Source organism: Esox lucius, chromosome 16, assembly GCF_011004845.1.
Source record: "Esox lucius isolate fEsoLuc1 chromosome 16, fEsoLuc1.pri, whole genome shotgun sequence".
NCBI lineage: Eukaryota > Metazoa > Chordata > Actinopteri > Esociformes > Esocidae > Esox > Esox lucius.
In genome coordinates, this window is record NC_047584.1 from 31,850,285 (window position 1) to 31,869,306 (window position 19,022).

Consider the following 19,022-nt stretch of genomic DNA (forward strand, 5'->3'; position numbering starts at 1 on the left):
TGTACAGACGGTAACACAATCACACCAGTGTCACCAAACTGTGAAAGTCTCTGGGCAAGTGGAGACCCAAGAATATCAGTGCTGAGGTACATTTCCACAACGGTTTCCTAAAGGACTAGAATACATCAAAAGGCAACGCTGGCATTGTGAAGGGCTCGCACAGGCATCTGAAATCAATTAAGGTCAGAGCGCGGTCGAATTAGAGGAGAAATCCGACTTCTGAAGAGGCTGCAGAAATGGTCTGTGGCTGAGAGGCAAAGGCCAAAAATATCTCTACTTTAATATTCTCAGAATTACAATGAAATGAAGCAGCCGACCACGTTCAATAGCAGAGACCCAAATGGCATCTTATTCCCTGTATTGAGCACTAGTTTTGACCAAACCTATAGGCCTTCATCAAAAGTAGTGTGCTCCATAGGGGATAGGATGCCATTTGCGACGCAGACAATGAATGCCTTCTCACCGCTGCTGAAGAATGAAACACAAAAATGCTTTTTCAACTCATCAAACGTTCACCACATCAAGAATATAATACGATTTATTCTCACGAAAAAACTGAATGGTTGACCAGAATGTTTCTTTTTATTTTAGTACATTATTGGGACAACAGAAAGGTTGGTGGTGTGTCAAGTAAAGGTCACACAGATTATGTAAAAGACAGATGTAAACTGAAGTAAAGGTAACGGCACCATTAGAAGCCAGAAAGCAGCAATCACTTCACCCGGTAGTCTCCAGGCCTGCAGGAACAGATAGAAACCATGTTATAAAATCAGAAAAAAAAAAAAGGTCTCTGTTGTAGAAGATATTATTACCACAGTAGGCATTTGGTGTATATAAAACAATTATAGAAAAACTTGTTCAGTGTGAAGTATGGTTTTTATCGGAAGCCCAAAATTTTTTTTCTAAATGAGTATGACAGTTCCTAATCCACCATGTTCTCCCATGGTGACCATGTTTCTATCCCACTTCAGTAACATTACCAAAGCATGCAGAAAAGCACCGGGGTAGTCCACAATGAATGATCAATGTACTGAAAACAAACACTAATGCTGTCAGTGCTACAGTCTTCTAGGACGAGCAGTCCCATTTTAAACTGCCACATTGGATTTGAGTAGGGCAATGAATCTATAGCAAACTTGTTTTTTCTGGAACAACTACGCGGATCATGGCGGGAGGTGTTGTTGCGTATCGCCAATCAATTTGATTTCCGTATTTTCATCTTCAATGGTGTCGTACTGGCTTAGATGCGTTAACAGGGAGACTAGGACATTAAGCCTCAAACAATCCTCAATATAGCGGGGGCTTTCACCCCCCCCCCCCCCGACACACACACACAAACACAAACACAAACACACAACAATGCAATATGGTCTTCAAGCAGAGCAAAACAGAAGACACAGTTATTACTTGGAAAAGTAGCAGTGCTCTTCAAAACAATCTCATTTATATTGCATTACATTAGCATGTGTTGATGGTATGAGCTTCAGCCTCCATCAATGTCTAAAACCCGTTGGTGAGTGCTGATATCGGTCACTGAATACCAACTAGCTAGCTCAGTCTTTAATAAAGCCGGGCCAGAATTGGTTTGCCCTTGAACATCACCCAGTGTAATCACTGGAATTCCAGGCTTGAATGGACTCCCTGATTGGTTCTTAAGATGAGATCAGTAAACAGTGAAAAACACATCATTTATCACAATACCGAGTTTTCTGACAGGACAACACGGACGCCTGCTAGGCAGAGCAAAGGCTGACAAAAAGCTTATATTAAGTTTTCCCAAGGAATGCCGAGGTCTCACACAGAATACTGAACTCCATTCCTCAACATGATAGGAGCATTGAGATGCACTGATGAGCAAAAAGACCACGGGAGGAAAAACAACTCAATAAAATGTGGCGTTGTTGCCCCGCCTTTTTCTTTAGAGCACCACCACAGTGGTGAATGACAACCAAATCAGGACAAACCGTTTAAAACACAGCGTAAATCGCAGTTTAAACAAAGTTTAGGATAGCCAAATATTTAAAACTGATTGCTTGACGCTTAAGCGGGCGGGAAGGTGGAAACCTTCCGGCGAAGACCTGGCTGCCCACAATGCCGCACTGTAACCTCAGCCTTCCGTCTCAATGGACAACGTGCTGACAGAAAAAATAATTGTTTTGGTACAGAGTCTTGTTTCTTGATGATTAAAATGTGTTCGATCATCAATCACATTGGTGATGTCCCCCAGGCAACTTTTTAGAGGAATGCTTTTTCAATGTGCATTCTGGGAGTACAACGGAGTAGCCAACTTACCTAACTTATACAATTATCTTGAAAACAGAAACATTTAACCACCCAAGGCGATATATTTAATCCACTAGTAAAGTGTCATGAAATAAACATCATACTACTGAAAAAAAATTCTTGAATACAAAATGTAATTTAACTGTCCATTCCACAATGATATATTAACACAACATATAGACCATTCATTTGTTAAAACCACCTTGTAATAAGTAACTAACTAAGGACAGCCTATGCTAAAGTCCTTGGCAAGAAATCTAAAAAAGAAAAAGAAAAGAAAAAACCAAATTCTCCCAGCTGCGGCCTCAGTAGTAAAATCTACACTTGTCAGCTGCAGTTAAAAGAGTACAGAAATAAAATAATACAAGGTAGCTTCAGGAGACACTGTTCTGCCCTTCAATTGATTGCCACATCTCATCTGCATCCTAAATGACGCTCTCCCAACGCACTACTTTTTAACCGCCGCCCATGAGCTCTGGTCAAAAGTAGTGCACTTCATTGGGAATAGGGAGCCATTTGGGACACCCTCCTTGAGTAATATCATGAGAAAGGTAGGATTGGGACAATTAACTTGGGATTAATGACATATGCACGCAAAGTGGGGGAAATGAAATGGGGCTACGTTTCCCCGCTTGCTGGAAAACCGAAGGTCACAAGAAATGTCAATTTAATCTTCTATGGGAAATATTTCTTGCTAACCCCCCCTCAAAAAAAATGAAAAAAAATCTATGAATCTGATTAATTTGAATAATCTAAGCTAGCTACAGTGTTTCTCTTGATTGAAATTTAAGGTACCTTTTTCGAACCTGCACTGCGTACAGGATGTCTGAATTGGCTTTCTGCACTTCCCTTTTCACTTTGAAATGGAGGAGTGGGTTGTGCAGATCAGTGGACGGAACAATCTAATTCAATGTGTATAAACTGTAGATTAAAAGGCAATCAGTTGGGGAATGTAAGGGCGTAAAGGGCAAAAGTGTATATTCATGTATGTCGATGCTCTTCCGTCTCCTCCAACTAACTCCCAGTCACTAAGCACAATAGTTACCAGGGCCCTCTCCCGCCCACAACCAGGGCCCATTAAAAGGGCCCTCTCCCGCCCACAACCAGGGGCCATTAAAAGGGCCCTCTCCCGCCCACAACCAGGGCCCATTAAAAGGGCCCTCTCTCGCCCACAACCAGGGCCCACTAAAAGGGCTCTCTCCTGCCCACAACCAGGGCCCTTTAAATTGGCCCACTCCCGCCCACAAACAGGGTCCACTCCCGCCCACAACCAGGGCCCATTAAAAGGGCCCTCTCCCGCCAACAACCAGGGCCCATTAAAAGGGCCCTCTCTCGCCCACAACCAGGGCCCATTAAAAGGGCTCTCTCCCGCCCACAAACAGGGCCCTGTAAATTGCCCCACTCCCACCCACAACCAGGGCCCATTAAAAGGTCCCACACCCACCCACAACCTGGGCCCATTAAATTGGCCCACTCCTGCCCACCACCAAGGCCCACTACCGCCCACTACCAGGGCCCTCTACCAGGTCCCACTTTAAAGGACCCATTACCCAGTCCCTCTACTGCCTACTACTCTTCTGACAGCCGTGTGCCAGTGTCACCTTTTCAACGGTTAGCGTTTCAATCTACAGTCTCTTTCTTTTTCTTTCTTTCTTTTTTTTGAGGACATCCACAGTGCAATCCATAATTTCCCAAATATATGAATGGGTAAATTTAAACCAATATACAGCAGCAAGTTTAACTCTGAGCCGAGTGTGTTTAAAGCAGATAAGATTAGGGAGCAATGCATCACTGTTAATGCACAGACAACATGAAAGAAGATAAAGCCAGCCAGACGAGGACTGGTACTTAAAAATTATACGGCCTGACTGCTCTTCCCTAAACCAGTGAATCTCAGTAAGTTGGATCCGGGGCCAAACCGCCCAGGCACCCCAGTGGCTCCCTGGATGGGGCATGGTCCTCAACTGGCAGCTTCATTAAATAGTACCCACAATACACCAGTCTCAACGTCAACAGTGAGTAGGCAACTCAGGGATGAGATTCAGAAGAAAGTTATTTGTTTCTGGCCATTTTGAGCCTGGAATTGAACCTACAATTGCTGATGCTTCAGATACTCAACTAGTCTAAAGGTCAGTTTTACTGCTACTATAATCAGCACAACAGTTTTCAGCTGTGCTAACTTAATTGCAAAAGGCTTTTCTAATGATTACATAGCCTTTTAAAATGATCACATCACAAGAGTGGTGTTTGCTTATAAAGGGCCTCTGTATGCCTATTTAGATATTCCATTAAATCATCCATTTCCAACTATAATAGTAATTTACAACATGAACAATGTCATTCCTGTATTCAGGGCCAGTCCTAGTCTTTTGGGGGCCCTATGCAAAATCTGACTTGGGGGCCCCCTGTTGCTTATTCATCTGGGGCTCACAAGCAGACTGGGGCCCCCAGCGACTGCCTATGTCACCTATGCCTAGGGCCGGCCCTGCCCATATTTCGGATACATTTTATGTCGTTTTAATGGGGAAAAAAACATATGCTTTTTGAAATTTCTAAGTGACCCCCAAACAATTGAACGCTGGGTACATTTTGTCTTTCGATTAAGAATTTATCAACAATTTTACCACAGTTAATGGTCAGACATCTCATCTATACCAAGGTCGCCAATAACTCTAGGGGCCCACTTCTCATTTCAGAGTGGTCGGGTTAAAGCAGAGGACTCATAATGTACGGGCTAATAAAATATTATATCTTATTTATGGTCCAGGTCCATCTATCTCAAGGCAGTGACGGGCTAGTGGTGTAACGGTCTCCGTGACTCACCATCATTCACTGCGTGTGAAGACCGTCTGCTGATGTCTGCTCCGGCCCGGGATGGCCGGCGAACCATTCCTCACGGTGACTGAGCCTGGCACCGGTGCCGGCTTGGCCGGGCACCATGCCCCGCCACATTAACAGAAGTGGATAAGTGCCACTCAGTCACGGGCAGGGTACCCAGCGAGACATGGCTGTATATCACCCGCGGAAGTAGGAGTAAACGGCAGCCCATCCCCACCCCGCCCCCCGGCCGCCGCGGTCCGCACACAGGCGAAAACATATTTACGATGACGGCGATTCCATTTCTATTAGGCTTACTGCTGCGTTCTGCAAATCTTACAAGACTTTTTACTCTGGGGTTGTTCGCTCAGAACCGGGTCCTGTTCATGCCAACACAAAACCAATCCATAAAGATGGCCATAGTTTGGAACAGGCCGGTTGTGGTTGACTGTGGAGGGATGACAGCGACAGAAGGCTACAGGAACTATAAAACCAGGGTTGGGTTCTGCGGTCGTGTTGCCAGGTGTGCTAAAAAACCCACGCATCGGTCCTGTTTTTGCCGTGGCAGTCTGCTCCTGCAGTCATTCCTCCAAGCTTTGGCCCTTCTGTTGTGGAAAACTACTACAAGGATAATTTATCTCCAACTGCAAGGCTGACAGCTAAAATGCTCCTCTGTTCTCTCCCTCTCTAACAACCATCACCGGGGACGACGGAGTTCTCTGCCTCTTCCCAGTTACCTCACTAGAAACAACACCGGTCATTTTCACGGCAACGTTTTCTCTGTCACAGTACCGTTACTCCAGGCGAATTACAGCTTCAGTTCATTTGTATATGCGAGTGAGCCGAGTTGAACTCGGAGTCAGTCAGACACAGTCATTTGTAAAGGTTTCACCCCAGTAGCTGCAGCAGAAGTAACAGATTCAACATCCAAGATAAATGCGAGACACGCGAGACTTAAGAAAAAGCAAGAATAATGTGGCCGTGGACTCTTGCACACAGCCATCTGTCAGACAGAGAGACCTACACTTCCTGTTCTTTAATTACAGACAGGAAGTGATGAAGTGGCCATTACGTCTGTCTGAAATGCCAGGAAAGTCGAGATGAAACAGCATTTGCATTTACATCGACTACAAATGTCGGAGCTTCTATTTTGATTTGATTTGTTGTTGTGGTTTAAATTTTACAAATGTACTTTAAATGCATGATGCTCAGCAAAGGCACTTTTAAAAGATTTCAATTATATGCACACATTTTTAATATTGTCAAATTTTCTACCATTTGTGGAACAAATCCCAATATATAATAGCATTACGCACGCACGTACACACACGGTTTGAATAATCTAGCAGCGATTTTGTAAAGAACTTCTATAACTGCTTGATTGGATTGGTGCCAGGGAACAGTGCCAGGGAAACAAAACCAAAAGCATGGACTGCTGTCAAACCTACCCTGCAGTTTGGGTGAATTATCCCTTGAAATGCTCCACTATGCTAGTGGCCTTGGGCGGCCCGGCACTCTATGTCTCCAACTCTGGTACTCATGTACAGCTGCTGTGTGGGTTAGAATCGGACCTACTGCTCTTTCAGCAAAAACACTAACCTCCATCTTACACCGCTTCTCAAATAAAGCATCAAATGCCAGTGAGTAGAAAATGCCAGTAAAATGCAAAGTGCTGCTTTGTCATGGTGGGTTTCTCGAGTGGGAAAGGGAATAAACAAACCGATCCAATACCCTTCTCAGATCCAACCCACTGTGAGTAAGTGCTACCTTGGAAAAACATCTTGGCGAATTTCTAGTATTTCACAACCACTGTAAACGAAGGACGTTAAGTGCCTTTGCAGACGCGGTGCTGACCGTATCAGTGTTTGAAAAATGAGGGTCACAGAAAATGTGAATAGAAAAATCAACGGGGGCTCCTGTCTAGGCCGTAGCCCGGCGGGGTTTGCTCCGGAATCAAACACACCCACTGACTCTCAAGTATTTGGACGCAGACCTGTGTGTGCGCGCGCGTGCCAAATGCTTATATAATACCACTGGAACATGACAGAGCACATTACAACAAGCCTTTATGATAATGAGCAGCGCTTGATATTAGCTTTTTGGCTCACCAGCCACTGTGGCTAATGGTTTTCCAATGTTACTAGCCACTCAGCATTTTCACTAGCCACCATTTTGTTGTTGGGAAATTATGTTTTATTTGTTTATCAGTGGTACATCGTAGCCGGTCTAGTTCCCACTGTTGGTCACTGGCGTGCAAGGCAATAGGCCTAACACAAATGGACTAGAATCAAACACTGTATGTAGGTAGTGCTCGTGGGAGTTGTAGGGACATAGGTTGTAATGTCACTCTCATTGCAATGAGACTACAGTTTGAAAAAAAAGTGTGTATTATACACACACACACACGTTTTCCTGGCTCAAAATTAGGCAAAGGTGGTACCCCAACCCTCGCACTCTACCGAAATACTTCATATAATATGTTGCTACACACTTGAAAAAGACAACTATTAAATCTGCCTTGTGTTAAATCTGCCCTGTTGTCCATGTCCACCCTAATATCAATGTCCAATGTCCTCCCTAATATCAACCAAAATATATAAGCAATATATTTATTCTTACATAGACCTATTAGCATGTTATAAAAAATAAAATCACTCATGAGCTATATAGCAGCCAATATTACTGTCTATTTTCATTGTTATTCTATATTCTTGTTAATATAGACTTGCATAAAAATGAAACAGAGCTGTATATATAACTGCCATGTCACGATATTTTTCCTCCATCCTTGCCTTGACGCCACATCGTTAATCTCCCTCTCGACTTCCTTCAGCTGTAATGGGGCTCTGCTGCTGTCCCTGATCCAAGTATTCACGTTCATATATTTATATTCTTAGTCACTTAAATATGTTAATTGTATATTTTTTTCACTGTATATTGCATATATAGCCCAATGTTTATGGTGACAGTACATCATTTTCACCAGTCATCTTCATTTGTCTCATGATCTCTCTTTAAATAAATCTGTAATTGTAGGCTATACTAGAAGTCACCTGAAAAGTAAAAAAAAATGTATGCGGCTTGGATGTAGTTTGAGGTTATTACGTTTTATTGAAATATTTTGACATGCTTGGGTGTAAAAGAAAACTAGGATCCACTAGTATTTCTGACGTTACTCATCTCCGAAATGTCAGGACCCGTGTGGTCCTGTATGCAAGGTTATTCTCCCGTGCAAAATCATGTTTTACCATGCCAACACACAGAGGCAGTGCAAGATTTTGGTTTGAGTTTTTAAAGCTGGAAAAACCCTGTGTATAGGACATACACACACCACACACCCATACACACACACACACATAGACACACACCTCAACTTTACCATTTCATTATTTTGGGTTAACTTAAATGTTTTTCTGGTGAAGTAGGCTCACGTAGCATTTAGGTCATAAAATGCCTAAAGATTCAGCGGCAGCCAGTGAACAGATAAATGGGCCGGGATCATAAGGCTTTTAACTGCTGAGTCACGGCTGGCGAGAATAAAAGGCTGTGACGTGCGAAATGGGAAGCAACGGTTCATGGTTATAGATGAAGGACTACGGCAGTTTAGAAAATCAAATGTGGCATGTATGCAGTTCTATATTTAATCTTTGTTTTTCTTTACAATGCTGCAGTTAAATGAGAAAGGCCTGAAACCACTTGGGGACCAGGACTTCTCGCGTCCGTTTGTTGGAAAAACTTTTCATTACGTCATGCCTTAATGAACACAACCCTCTGGTCCTCCAACTCCCTGGGTTCTTCAGTGACCACCCAGCGAGGGCCAGGCTAAATCGCAGTGACAAAGATCCATACTGCGCGCAGTGCGAGGATGAACGTGTCAGATCAGGGGAAGAGGAAAGAGCTCGAAAGACGACCAGTCAGCCCTGACACTTTACAGCTCTCACTCTGTCATCTAAAGGACAGACGATCGGCAGACTCACAAGACCATAAAAACCTATCGTCTGGGTGAGCTATGGGCTGCTATTGTATTTGTGTGTGTGTGTGTGTGTGTGTGTGTGTGTGTGTGTTCAGAAAAGAGGAAACCTACGGGGTCCACAGCCGGGGGAAAGCTTCTTGTTCCTCTGGGGTGTACTGGTCCAGTCTGCGAGGAACCTCTCTGGGCTGTGGCAGCTCCTCGGTCAGGTTCTGCAGGATGTCTTCTGGAAGATCCTAGCATGTAATTACATGGGACACGGTTAGTTTGGCGCCTGGACAGGAACTACTGCAGGCAGACCCACACTAAATTTAAGGAGAAGATACACTTTGGTTGACGAGATGCATGTCAACAGAACATAAAGAAATTCAGATTGATTGGAAACCCAAAATGCACAAAGGCACAAGCAAACTAAAATAATTGCTTGTGTTATTAACGCTCTAGCCTTGATTTTTCTAATGTCCTGATTGTTCTTGGCTATATAGCAAGGCTGACTTCAATATTTACCCTTCAAATGTTGAATTGTGACCCATTTTGCTAACAGAACGTAACAAGAACACGCAGGGAATTGATCCAGCCAGCTATGGACAGGTGGCAGTCTAGACCATCAGTTTATGATGTGTTCAGAAAGAGTCATGCCACACCTGGTGTTCAGGTATATTGTGTGGCATATCTATGCATCATTTGGCTAAAATAGAAGTGGGACAATCAACGGGGATACTACTTCTTCATAAAGTAACTCCAAACTGTAGATCTCTAACCGTAACCAGTCAGGGCCAGTGCATGAACTGAGAACTGGGGGAAGAACGCAGTCCAAAATTTGCTAGAAATTGACATTTGGGCATAATACCAATATTTTCAGATTGCGCTATTGCAATGTGTACTCTTCAAAAATGACAAAGCCAGTTCAATCGACGTTTCACACATTCCCTTGAGAAGGGAGGACATTGAGACAGGGCTCACATCTTCAGGAAACAGGTGCAGTCGCTGCATCATGGTCCTTCTGTGCAGGTTTCTAGGCAGCATCCCGTAAACGGCCAGCTTCATAATCTGTAAGAGCGCAGGACAGAGGCATTGAAATCAGGTCAGGAATTGAACTCTCCGGGACACTTGGTTTAAGGCAGGACACCAGGCACAGCATCTGTCCAACAGGCACCACATACTACAGCTTTCCCCCAGGGCCCAAAAAAGGTTCTGGTTGGACGTAGGTTCATGAGGCAGCTGGATCAGGCTGTCGTGTTCCCAGCTCTGGGTGGGAATGCGGTCGACACTCATCATTGAGACATCTTTACTATCTATATCAGTGTTTCCCAATCCTGGTCCAGGGGACCCAAAGACGTGCACGTTTTTGATTGATTGATTGATTACGTCTATATAATAGTGTCTCCTTTCCATGACTTAGTCCCGAACACCTCCCCCTCAACTAGCCCCCACAAGGTCCCCACAATAAAAGTCCCAGAGTACACCTGACATGAGAACCACCTTGTGCAGACAGACACCCAAGGATGATGACAACAGGACAAGAGAGAATCGCGTTAGCTTTGACCAAAGCATTACACTTGGAAAACAACTACAAACATTTATTTTTGAAGGTTACGCTGATGGGATCAATTAAAAATTTACAGTGAGGTTGAAAATAATCAAAGTTTTTAGAAAAAAAATTAAGAATTGTGTTTGTGTTATCCTTAAACTGATGTCCCTGGAGGTCTCTCTTCCCACTCTTGCTCCATCTAAACTGTGATTCAGAATTAGAACACCGCAGTGGAGGGAAAAAAACCCACAACGGACCATTCCCACCCTATTCCCTTCATACATCACCCATTCCCTATGAAAACTAATCACGCCGTTTGAATACCGCGGCGCGTGGATGATTGATGGGTGTTGTCTGAAGACGAGATTAGTCATCGTGGTTAAAGAAGTCACCCCGACATGATCATTACCCACAATTACCTCTGATAAATCCACCCTACCACATCACCCCCCCCACCCACCCACCCCCCCCCCCCCCCCCCCCCACCACCACCACCACTGGAATAACTGCCAGAGATGCACATCTATCTCATTAATGGGGGCTAACCTGCCACAGCAGCCTAAGGAATGCCAGAAAGGAGAAGGGGACAGAGATGGGAGGAGATGGGGTGGGGGGGGGGGGTTGAAAGCAGCTGAGGAGCAGGATGGGGATGACGAATGAGAGGCTGCAGGCCAGAGAGGGGTTTGGGGGATCAGGTACGGGGAACAGGGCAAAGGGGTGGAGTGGCCGGAGGAGTCAGTAAGGACGAGGAGACGCAGGCAGCCAGGCCTACGAGTTCTGCTCCGGGCCATACCGCTGAACAATATGACCGTTGAGTGGGAAACCCTGCAGCTTGGCTGCTTTCCCTTCATGAACTTTGTGAGGCGAGCTTGGGGAGAGAGGACATTTGTCACTGTTATAGAAAGGTAGGAGCAAAACAATGTCAGGTTTATAGTGAGGAGAGGGACCACAACACTGCTAGGACAATAAGCCACTGCAGAGTCACAGAGGACTTGTGTATACAGCCGTGGCCTGCAGTATTGCCACCCATACACTCAACTGAAACACATTTTCCCTAATAAATAACTAGAAATTTAAGTATTTGGTCTCCACAATCCTTTCCTGCACTGTCACAATATTACAGAATGCTTTTATTCCCATTTAGAAACTATTATAACCTTTTAAATCAGGGGGGGGAAAACTGAAATGGCAAACTAATGACACCCTGGTCAACATTTGAGCTCAGCCTTTGGCCAAAATAACTGCAATCAAGTCCAGTTCGGTCAGATTTGACATGCATCTCCCAACTGCTATTTTCAGATGTCAACACAAGTATTCAATGGGATTATGACTTGGAATCACGGCAGGCCAGCGTTTTGTCCTGATTGCATTTGGAGCTACGTTTCGGGATCATTGTCCTCCTGTAAAAACCACAATCTTTGATGGAGACCCAGCTTTTTGACACTTGGTTCAACACTGTGCTCCAAAATGCCTTGGTATTCTACTGGTTTCATCATGTTTTCTAGAAAAAAGGGTGCATTATTTGAATAAAATGCAAGGGTGGCGATTTTTGCTAGAACTGTAAGTCAACTTATCATATATACATGTTTTCGGTTACACTGTTTTTCATTTATTTTTTATTAACAATGAATAATTTAAGGCAACATCTAAAAAAGAAAACCTCACAAAAACATTAAGAAAAGCCATTTAATGCCTTCTACAGGAGACGACAGAAAACAGAGAAAAACACTGCGGAGTTCAAGATGAAATTGGTTTTGTTTATTCTTTGAGACAGTAATCGTCAGGTTGTACCATTTCATCTTCCTGTACACACTGCTAGGTCAGACCCAGATAATAGCAGACATTTTCCTGAAGGTGTAATACTAGTCTGACAGATCAGTGCTAGCCATGCTGCTGAATGTCTGTGATAATACAAAATGTGATCTGTCTGAAATCCACACTTCTAAAATCCCTGGTGATTCTGGAGGAGAAAACTACATCTCTGGCGCCAGAGGAATAAGATGAAGGTATAGAATGCTGAGAGGGACGGAGAACAAATAACACCATCATTCATTCCTTCCCCTTGCACAAGACAGCTTTTTGTAATATCTATAGACAAAACAAATCACAACTGTGGCTTGTATTTCGTCAAATACAAATCTAGAAAAAACAACAGCTCCCTCAGTGCCATCACTGAACGTTTTAGAAATGCCATTTAGTTTGTAAAACTTGAAGCACCCTCCAGCTGATTTTACATCCTGTTTCAACAAAAAAAGAAAATCACAAATCTTTGGATGATGAAGCTGTCGCCATTCCCCCAAAGATTTGTTTGCAATTCATGATGCATTTTTAAATAACAATAAGGAGCCTGAAATTCAAATGAAAAAATCCTCCCTTTTGTTTAAAACCCTCGCTGGCAAGAAGGGGCCCTTAGATCCTCCTGATCATTTTAACTACCTGAGCACATTGGAAAAGGTCGAGGCGCACAGCGAAGTGCAGAGTGTGGAAGGGAAGGGGTTAATTCGGGATTTAGCATTATCGTCCCCCAAAGTCTCACTTACCTGCAGTTCAGTCAGCGTAACTGTGGGGGATGATAGCTAGCCAACAAGAGCCGCCCTGAGGCGCAGTCAGAGACGCGGGGTGTGGAACTTCACAGTTAGGGCCATGGGACTTGTGTGCTGGCTAGCTAGCTACGGGATTTGTTTGGCTATACAGCGAAACGGTGGGCTGACACGGCCACTGGGGAAATCGTTATTCAGGGGAGTTAAGAGAAATCACATTTCCCGCCCAAAATGCTCAACATACTTGACGTGAAATGGCAATGACCAGAAGGACAATAAATAAATAAAATAAAACATAAAAACCGCTCCCGTTAAAGTTCAGACCAGTGGTATCCACTAACATAGTTAGAGTTAAAGTTCAGACCAGTGGTATCCACTAACATAGAGTTAAAGTTCAGACCAGTGGTATCCACTAAGTAAGTGAACCAGTGGTTTAGACAAACCTGCGAGGACAGATCCATATTTAATATGGGGCTGCAGCAGCTGACTAATGAACAATATTCGAGGCAATAAAACTGCCGTACTTACTGCCTTGGGGTCTTTCAAATGTAGCTGGGCAGCTGTGACCTGTTTAAATCCACCCGGATACCTTTGGGAAACAGACAGGACTGATGTTAGAGGCTGATGTCATGGGCAGTTTGTGTGACAAAGGTCAAACGCTCCGTGTTTCTATCAGGTTCTAAGAGAGGAGATAGAGGGAGGATAACTAGCCTCCATGAATAACCCATAGCAATGGAATGACTAGTGCCTGTACCAAGTTTGACCAGTAAACTATTGTTCATTTGTTAATATAAACATTTCTCACAGCATTTTAATGCTTTATTAGGCACAGACAATGGGGAAAGATAGAGAAGTATATTTTTGCACTGGAAGAGCAGCAGGCGGGACTTGAACCCATGCTGCGGCAGCCAAGACCACTGGACCACATATTAATTTCATTTCCATGGAATAGTCCTCCTCCGTGTTATAACGTGTGTAAGACAGACAGACAGACAGACAGACAGACAGACAGACAGACAGGCCTTACTGATTGTGAGAGGAGTAGACCTTCTGTTCCCATTTGTTTCCAGAGAAGGCTATGTGCCTGGTGTTTATAACCACCACATGGTCTCCAACGTCGCCTGGGGAAAGCAGAGAAATACTGTCATGAAGATGGCCAACTGTGCAGATCGACAGCACGTGACAGTAATTAACTGGCTAATCCAGTTAGACGGTTAAGGTGGATGAGGGAAATGGACAGGTAGGTTTCTCCGCTCCTCCGGGTCCACAATCACATCTGTCCGCCACACTTCATCGCCTCTACATTAGATGAGAAAATTATCTCTCAAACGCACCCAAAACACATTAACACGAACAACCACAGGTTTTATGAGACGGCTGCAGGCTCTTAATGAAAAATAAGAGTATGTAGGGGCCCTACAAAATCATTTTTGTTTTGCCCAAATTCTGTGATATTCGTTTGGGTTTTTTGTGGTCATGTTGTGATACCACACCTCAATATAAAAGATGTTTTTTTTCAACCACAAAGGCCCATAATTTCAAATAAACCAGCTGCCACTAGACTACATGGGTAACGTGAAATTCTGAAGCCCTCCCAACCCAAATCAGAAGATATAGATAATACTGCTGCAAAACAGGATACAGTTCACATTACTGTCTATAGGTCAAGCTCTTCACACCTAGCAGCTAAAGGGATCTTACTTCGAGGCGTACTATGATCTAGTTCTCTAGTTCTCATCGATTACTGAAACAATTGTCGGCCCTAGCAATGTAATTCAACCCGCCCGTACTTCATCCGAACATTTCATGGCCCGAAACGTGCCGTCAACCATCGCATCACTGCGAGGGCGGGAGTGAGCTCTCGGTTCGGTTTCTGGCAGTGTGCTCCCGTGCTTTCAGTGCGAGAGCATTTTTTCTGGATTATAAACCTCCGCAACGAAATCTGTCTAGATTCAATAAATGGCCACTTCGACGTTTTTAGCAACAGTGACGTTATGCAGCAGGAGACGACAAGTTCCACACAGAGATCCATGTGACACTGCCACAGAGTGAGGAACGTGTTCTTCCAGATTCAAGGTACTTTGAGAGTTGGAAAAACGTGGTCGCAATTTTAATTATAAATATTACGGGACTGTGCCTATATTATAATTATATTAACATTTTCACATCTTATTTTATTAAATTCTGTGTGTAACCCTGGATCCGTGCGTGATTCCCTAAACGTGGAAATTACAGGGCCCTGTTTTCGGTTTGGTGGAAGCACAGCCTTCGGGCTACATGATTACATGCACTCTTACAGGAAGTAGAACCACACACAGTTATCTTTGGTTTGGCTCCATAATTCGGCAACCCTGGTCCTGGAGAGACACAGCTTATTTATCCAGCTGAATTTGGGTTGTTTCTCCAACGACTTTATTTTTTGGAACGGGAGCAAAGGAATTTGGGAGAATTTGGCGGTGGGGCTTGTGCTTTCAGCTCCACTGAGGTTGTATATCGGCTTTACCCAAACAGTCTGAAGCAAAATTGCCAAGATACCCATCGACCCCTTTGGGCCCGACCCAAAGTTAAAAACATCCTGCACCTGTAAATGGATCCAAACCCATCTGGTTTCTCTTGTCCCGGCACGGTCCTCTAGCTTTTCTTTCTATTAATAAATAGTTGAGTGAACTCATCTGAAAATGAAGGTCAATTTAACAAATAAGTAGATGGGGGCAGCGCTGTATAATCGTTCAGTCCCTCAACCCCTAATATTTCCCAGGATTTTTTATTTTTTGTATTTTCATGGGATTCAAATGTTAACCTTCTAACGTTTCTATATGAATAATTGTACAAGGAAATAAGAGGTTGTAAGTCCAGTTAAATTTTTCAGTAACATCAAGAATGTTGTGGGTCTGTAAAATGTAGCTTTTTCAGCAAAATTCCTCTGAAGTACCACCTTTTAACTGCGCATAAAGCGTAAGAGGAATGTTTAACTGCTGCTGTTCATTTCATGGAAAATTCGGAAATATAACCAAATAAAATATAGTGTACTTTGAAAACGTTTTAGGCAAGTTCATACTATCTTTGTGAAAGCACAGGGAGCTCATTTGGCATTAACCTGCCAAATGTGCCCATTGCTGGAAATAAACTCCCAAGACAGTGAGGATTTGCTTTGTAAGCCAATAATGGCTAAACAAGGGTTGGATAAAATCACTGTTTCCGTTGATTACTGTGGCTGGGAGCCTGCAGTGTCAGACACTTGTGAGATTTGTTTAGTAGTTTGTGGTGAAAAAAATGAAAACTGGATGTAGCCTCCTTCCAGACGTGTTTGGCAAGCCACTTCTAAACTGGTCGACCTGATACACAGCTAAACCTTGCTTCATGTCAATGTCATCACCAGCCGTTCTATAACCACAAATAATTCATACATATGTTTTTGTTTCTATCACGGATGCTGATTGACTGATAGTCACAATCCCCTCAATGCCAGAAGAAATGTCTTTTAACAGGCCCAACTGAATCAATGGGCTTGCCCTATCCCACAGCCCAGCAGGCAATCTATTTAGACTCACAAGCCGGTCTCAGTGTTTCACTCAAGAGACAAGGGGACTTAAATATAGGATTCCTTACTAGCGCGGAGACCTGAAGACTATGCGGGGGGGCAGCACCGCAGAACCAATCCATTGTCTGTGAAGTGGTCCTTCACAACGGTTTAGTAACAATTGATTTTTTTGTGCTTGTAATCTCTGTCCCGCTACTTATGTCACCAGGCACGGTGTGTTTCAAATAGAGAATAGCTTAAAAGATATTTGTAAGCGACTTAACGTTTGTTTACGTTGTAGACCTGCTATGGTTGTGCTCCCAGACGAAACCCGAAACGTGCCTAGACACAAAACACGAACCAATATCAATGCGTATTTAATGTTCACAAGTGCACTATTGTGGACACGCTTAGTCTACGGCCGTTCCAACCAGCCTCTCGCCAAAGAGGGAGAGCCCTCACCAATCCGCCGGTCGATGGCCCTGCTTTGTTCTGCGAGTGCAGATGGAATGCCCTTTTCTTCGGCATTACGAATGACTTGGTCGCCGGACAATGAGCTCTACTCCAAGTACATACGTCCTGAAGAATTCTTCCTGCTTGAATAAGCGGTGTTTTTTTAAAAATGAATTTTAATGAACAAGTGAACATAGGTACAAAAAGAGAAATAGTGCAATACAAGAAAACTAAAACTTTTCTTTATTTAGCCATGCATTTTTTTACAAACAAAATAATAATGCTTAATGATACCACAAGCTTTGATAGCCTTTCTGTTTTAATTTTAGTGAAAATAGTGCCATGTCATTTAAATGTATTTAGAAAATGGACAAACTTTGGTTTAGAACCGAGTGAGCACTGTGATTAGAGTCCATAATTGTGAAGAGGACATCACAAATTTCTGAGGGGAAATTGAAAAGGGTCGCTGCCCCCGCGACCCGGCCCCGGATAAGCGGAAGAAGATGGATGGATGGAAATTGAAAAGAAATGCTAAGAAATACATGTGGGGCAGCACATAGCTAATTGGTAAGAGCCTTGGGATAGCAACCTAATAGTTATCTGTTTCCAATTTCAGCACCAGCGAGGTGAAAAATCTGTCATTGTACCCAATCAGAAAAGCATTTAGCTCTAATTCCCCCTGCAAGTGGTTCTTGGTAATATAACTAAAATTATAATTTAAAGTCAGAAAACTCAAATTTACGCAAATAACCCCTTTGGAACCTGACTTCTGAGAATGTAGGTATTTTCAGTGATCCTTTAGCACCACCATGTGGACATTATCTTGCCTGCAACAAATTATCGTCACTGACCGTAAGGAAACATTTAAAGCCTCAACTGAATTCTGGGCTAAATTACAATTACAGATTCCGGGAAAAAAACGCACATTATTAAATTTCGGGCGATAGGTGTGACCCAACATAGAATCCATTGTAATGGCGATTACGTCAAATAGTTGGATTTCATACTTTCTCTGCCACTGCTCAGCAATGAGAATAACCCCACAACTGACAACCTAGCAGGACAGGCTACATGCTGCTTAATAAGTAATTGCAGGAGTACATGTATTTCATGCACATTGTTATGCAGTCTCCTACAAAACAACGCTAATGTTTACATAACTGCAAATTGAATGGCTAACTACTTACTTATTGCGTGGTAGATTGGCTTGTGTTTTCCCTGTAACCTGATTGCACACATAGTGGCGATCTTCCCTGGAGGCTGCATCCGTGCGTCTATCAGGTACCATGACCTGGCAAAGGTAGCCCATTGCTGGGGATAAAAAAAAAGTCAGAAAACATTAAATCATCCCTCACACAAGTCTAATTTCTAGCTCTCAAACCACAAACATGTATCTGAATCAGGGGAACAAATAGTAGGTTACAGTTATAATAGAAATCGTTACAAAAAAGCTTCTGCCGTAATTTAGGACCATCGACGTTAGTATTTAATACAGAGATGTAACTATGTTTTTTATATTAATGTGAAATACCTCCCTGTATTTAACTTTAACAGTATTCACTGAAGATGACATATACATGTATCGTTAGCATAGCTTTGCTAGTGATGAGCTTTCCTTTGCATTTTAATAACACACTCCCGTTCACCCAAAGAATGCTGAAACTAACTAAAACATGTCACGTTTTTATGTTTATAAATAATGTGTTACCTGAGCAGACTTCGTAAAACTGGACATTTTATCTAGATCAATTAGGTGCACATAATTCCCGTTTGACCCCCAACGTGAGACGATGGTGCAGCGTTGTATAGAGTCTTAGCATGGAGGAAAACTCAGTTCCTGGAGGAAAATGATACAGCTTTTCTTAAATCAAAAACCGAATGCGTAAATATATATTTTTTTGGTGCAAC

General features: G+C 43.2%; 1 protein-coding gene across 1 annotated transcript; it reads right to left on the bottom strand.

Moving 5' to 3' along the window:
- Positions 1-565: 565 nt before the first annotated feature.
- Positions 566-18,921, bottom strand: mrpl13 (mitochondrial ribosomal protein L13). The gene is given in 7 exon segments (NM_001304152.1): positions 566-737; positions 9,185-9,306; positions 10,034-10,120; positions 13,670-13,730; positions 14,169-14,262; positions 18,302-18,425; positions 18,823-18,921. Coding segments are annotated over 7 exon segments (540 nt in total). The 5' UTR covers positions 18,850-18,921; the 3' UTR covers positions 566-712.
- Positions 18,922-19,022: the final 101 nt, after the last annotated feature.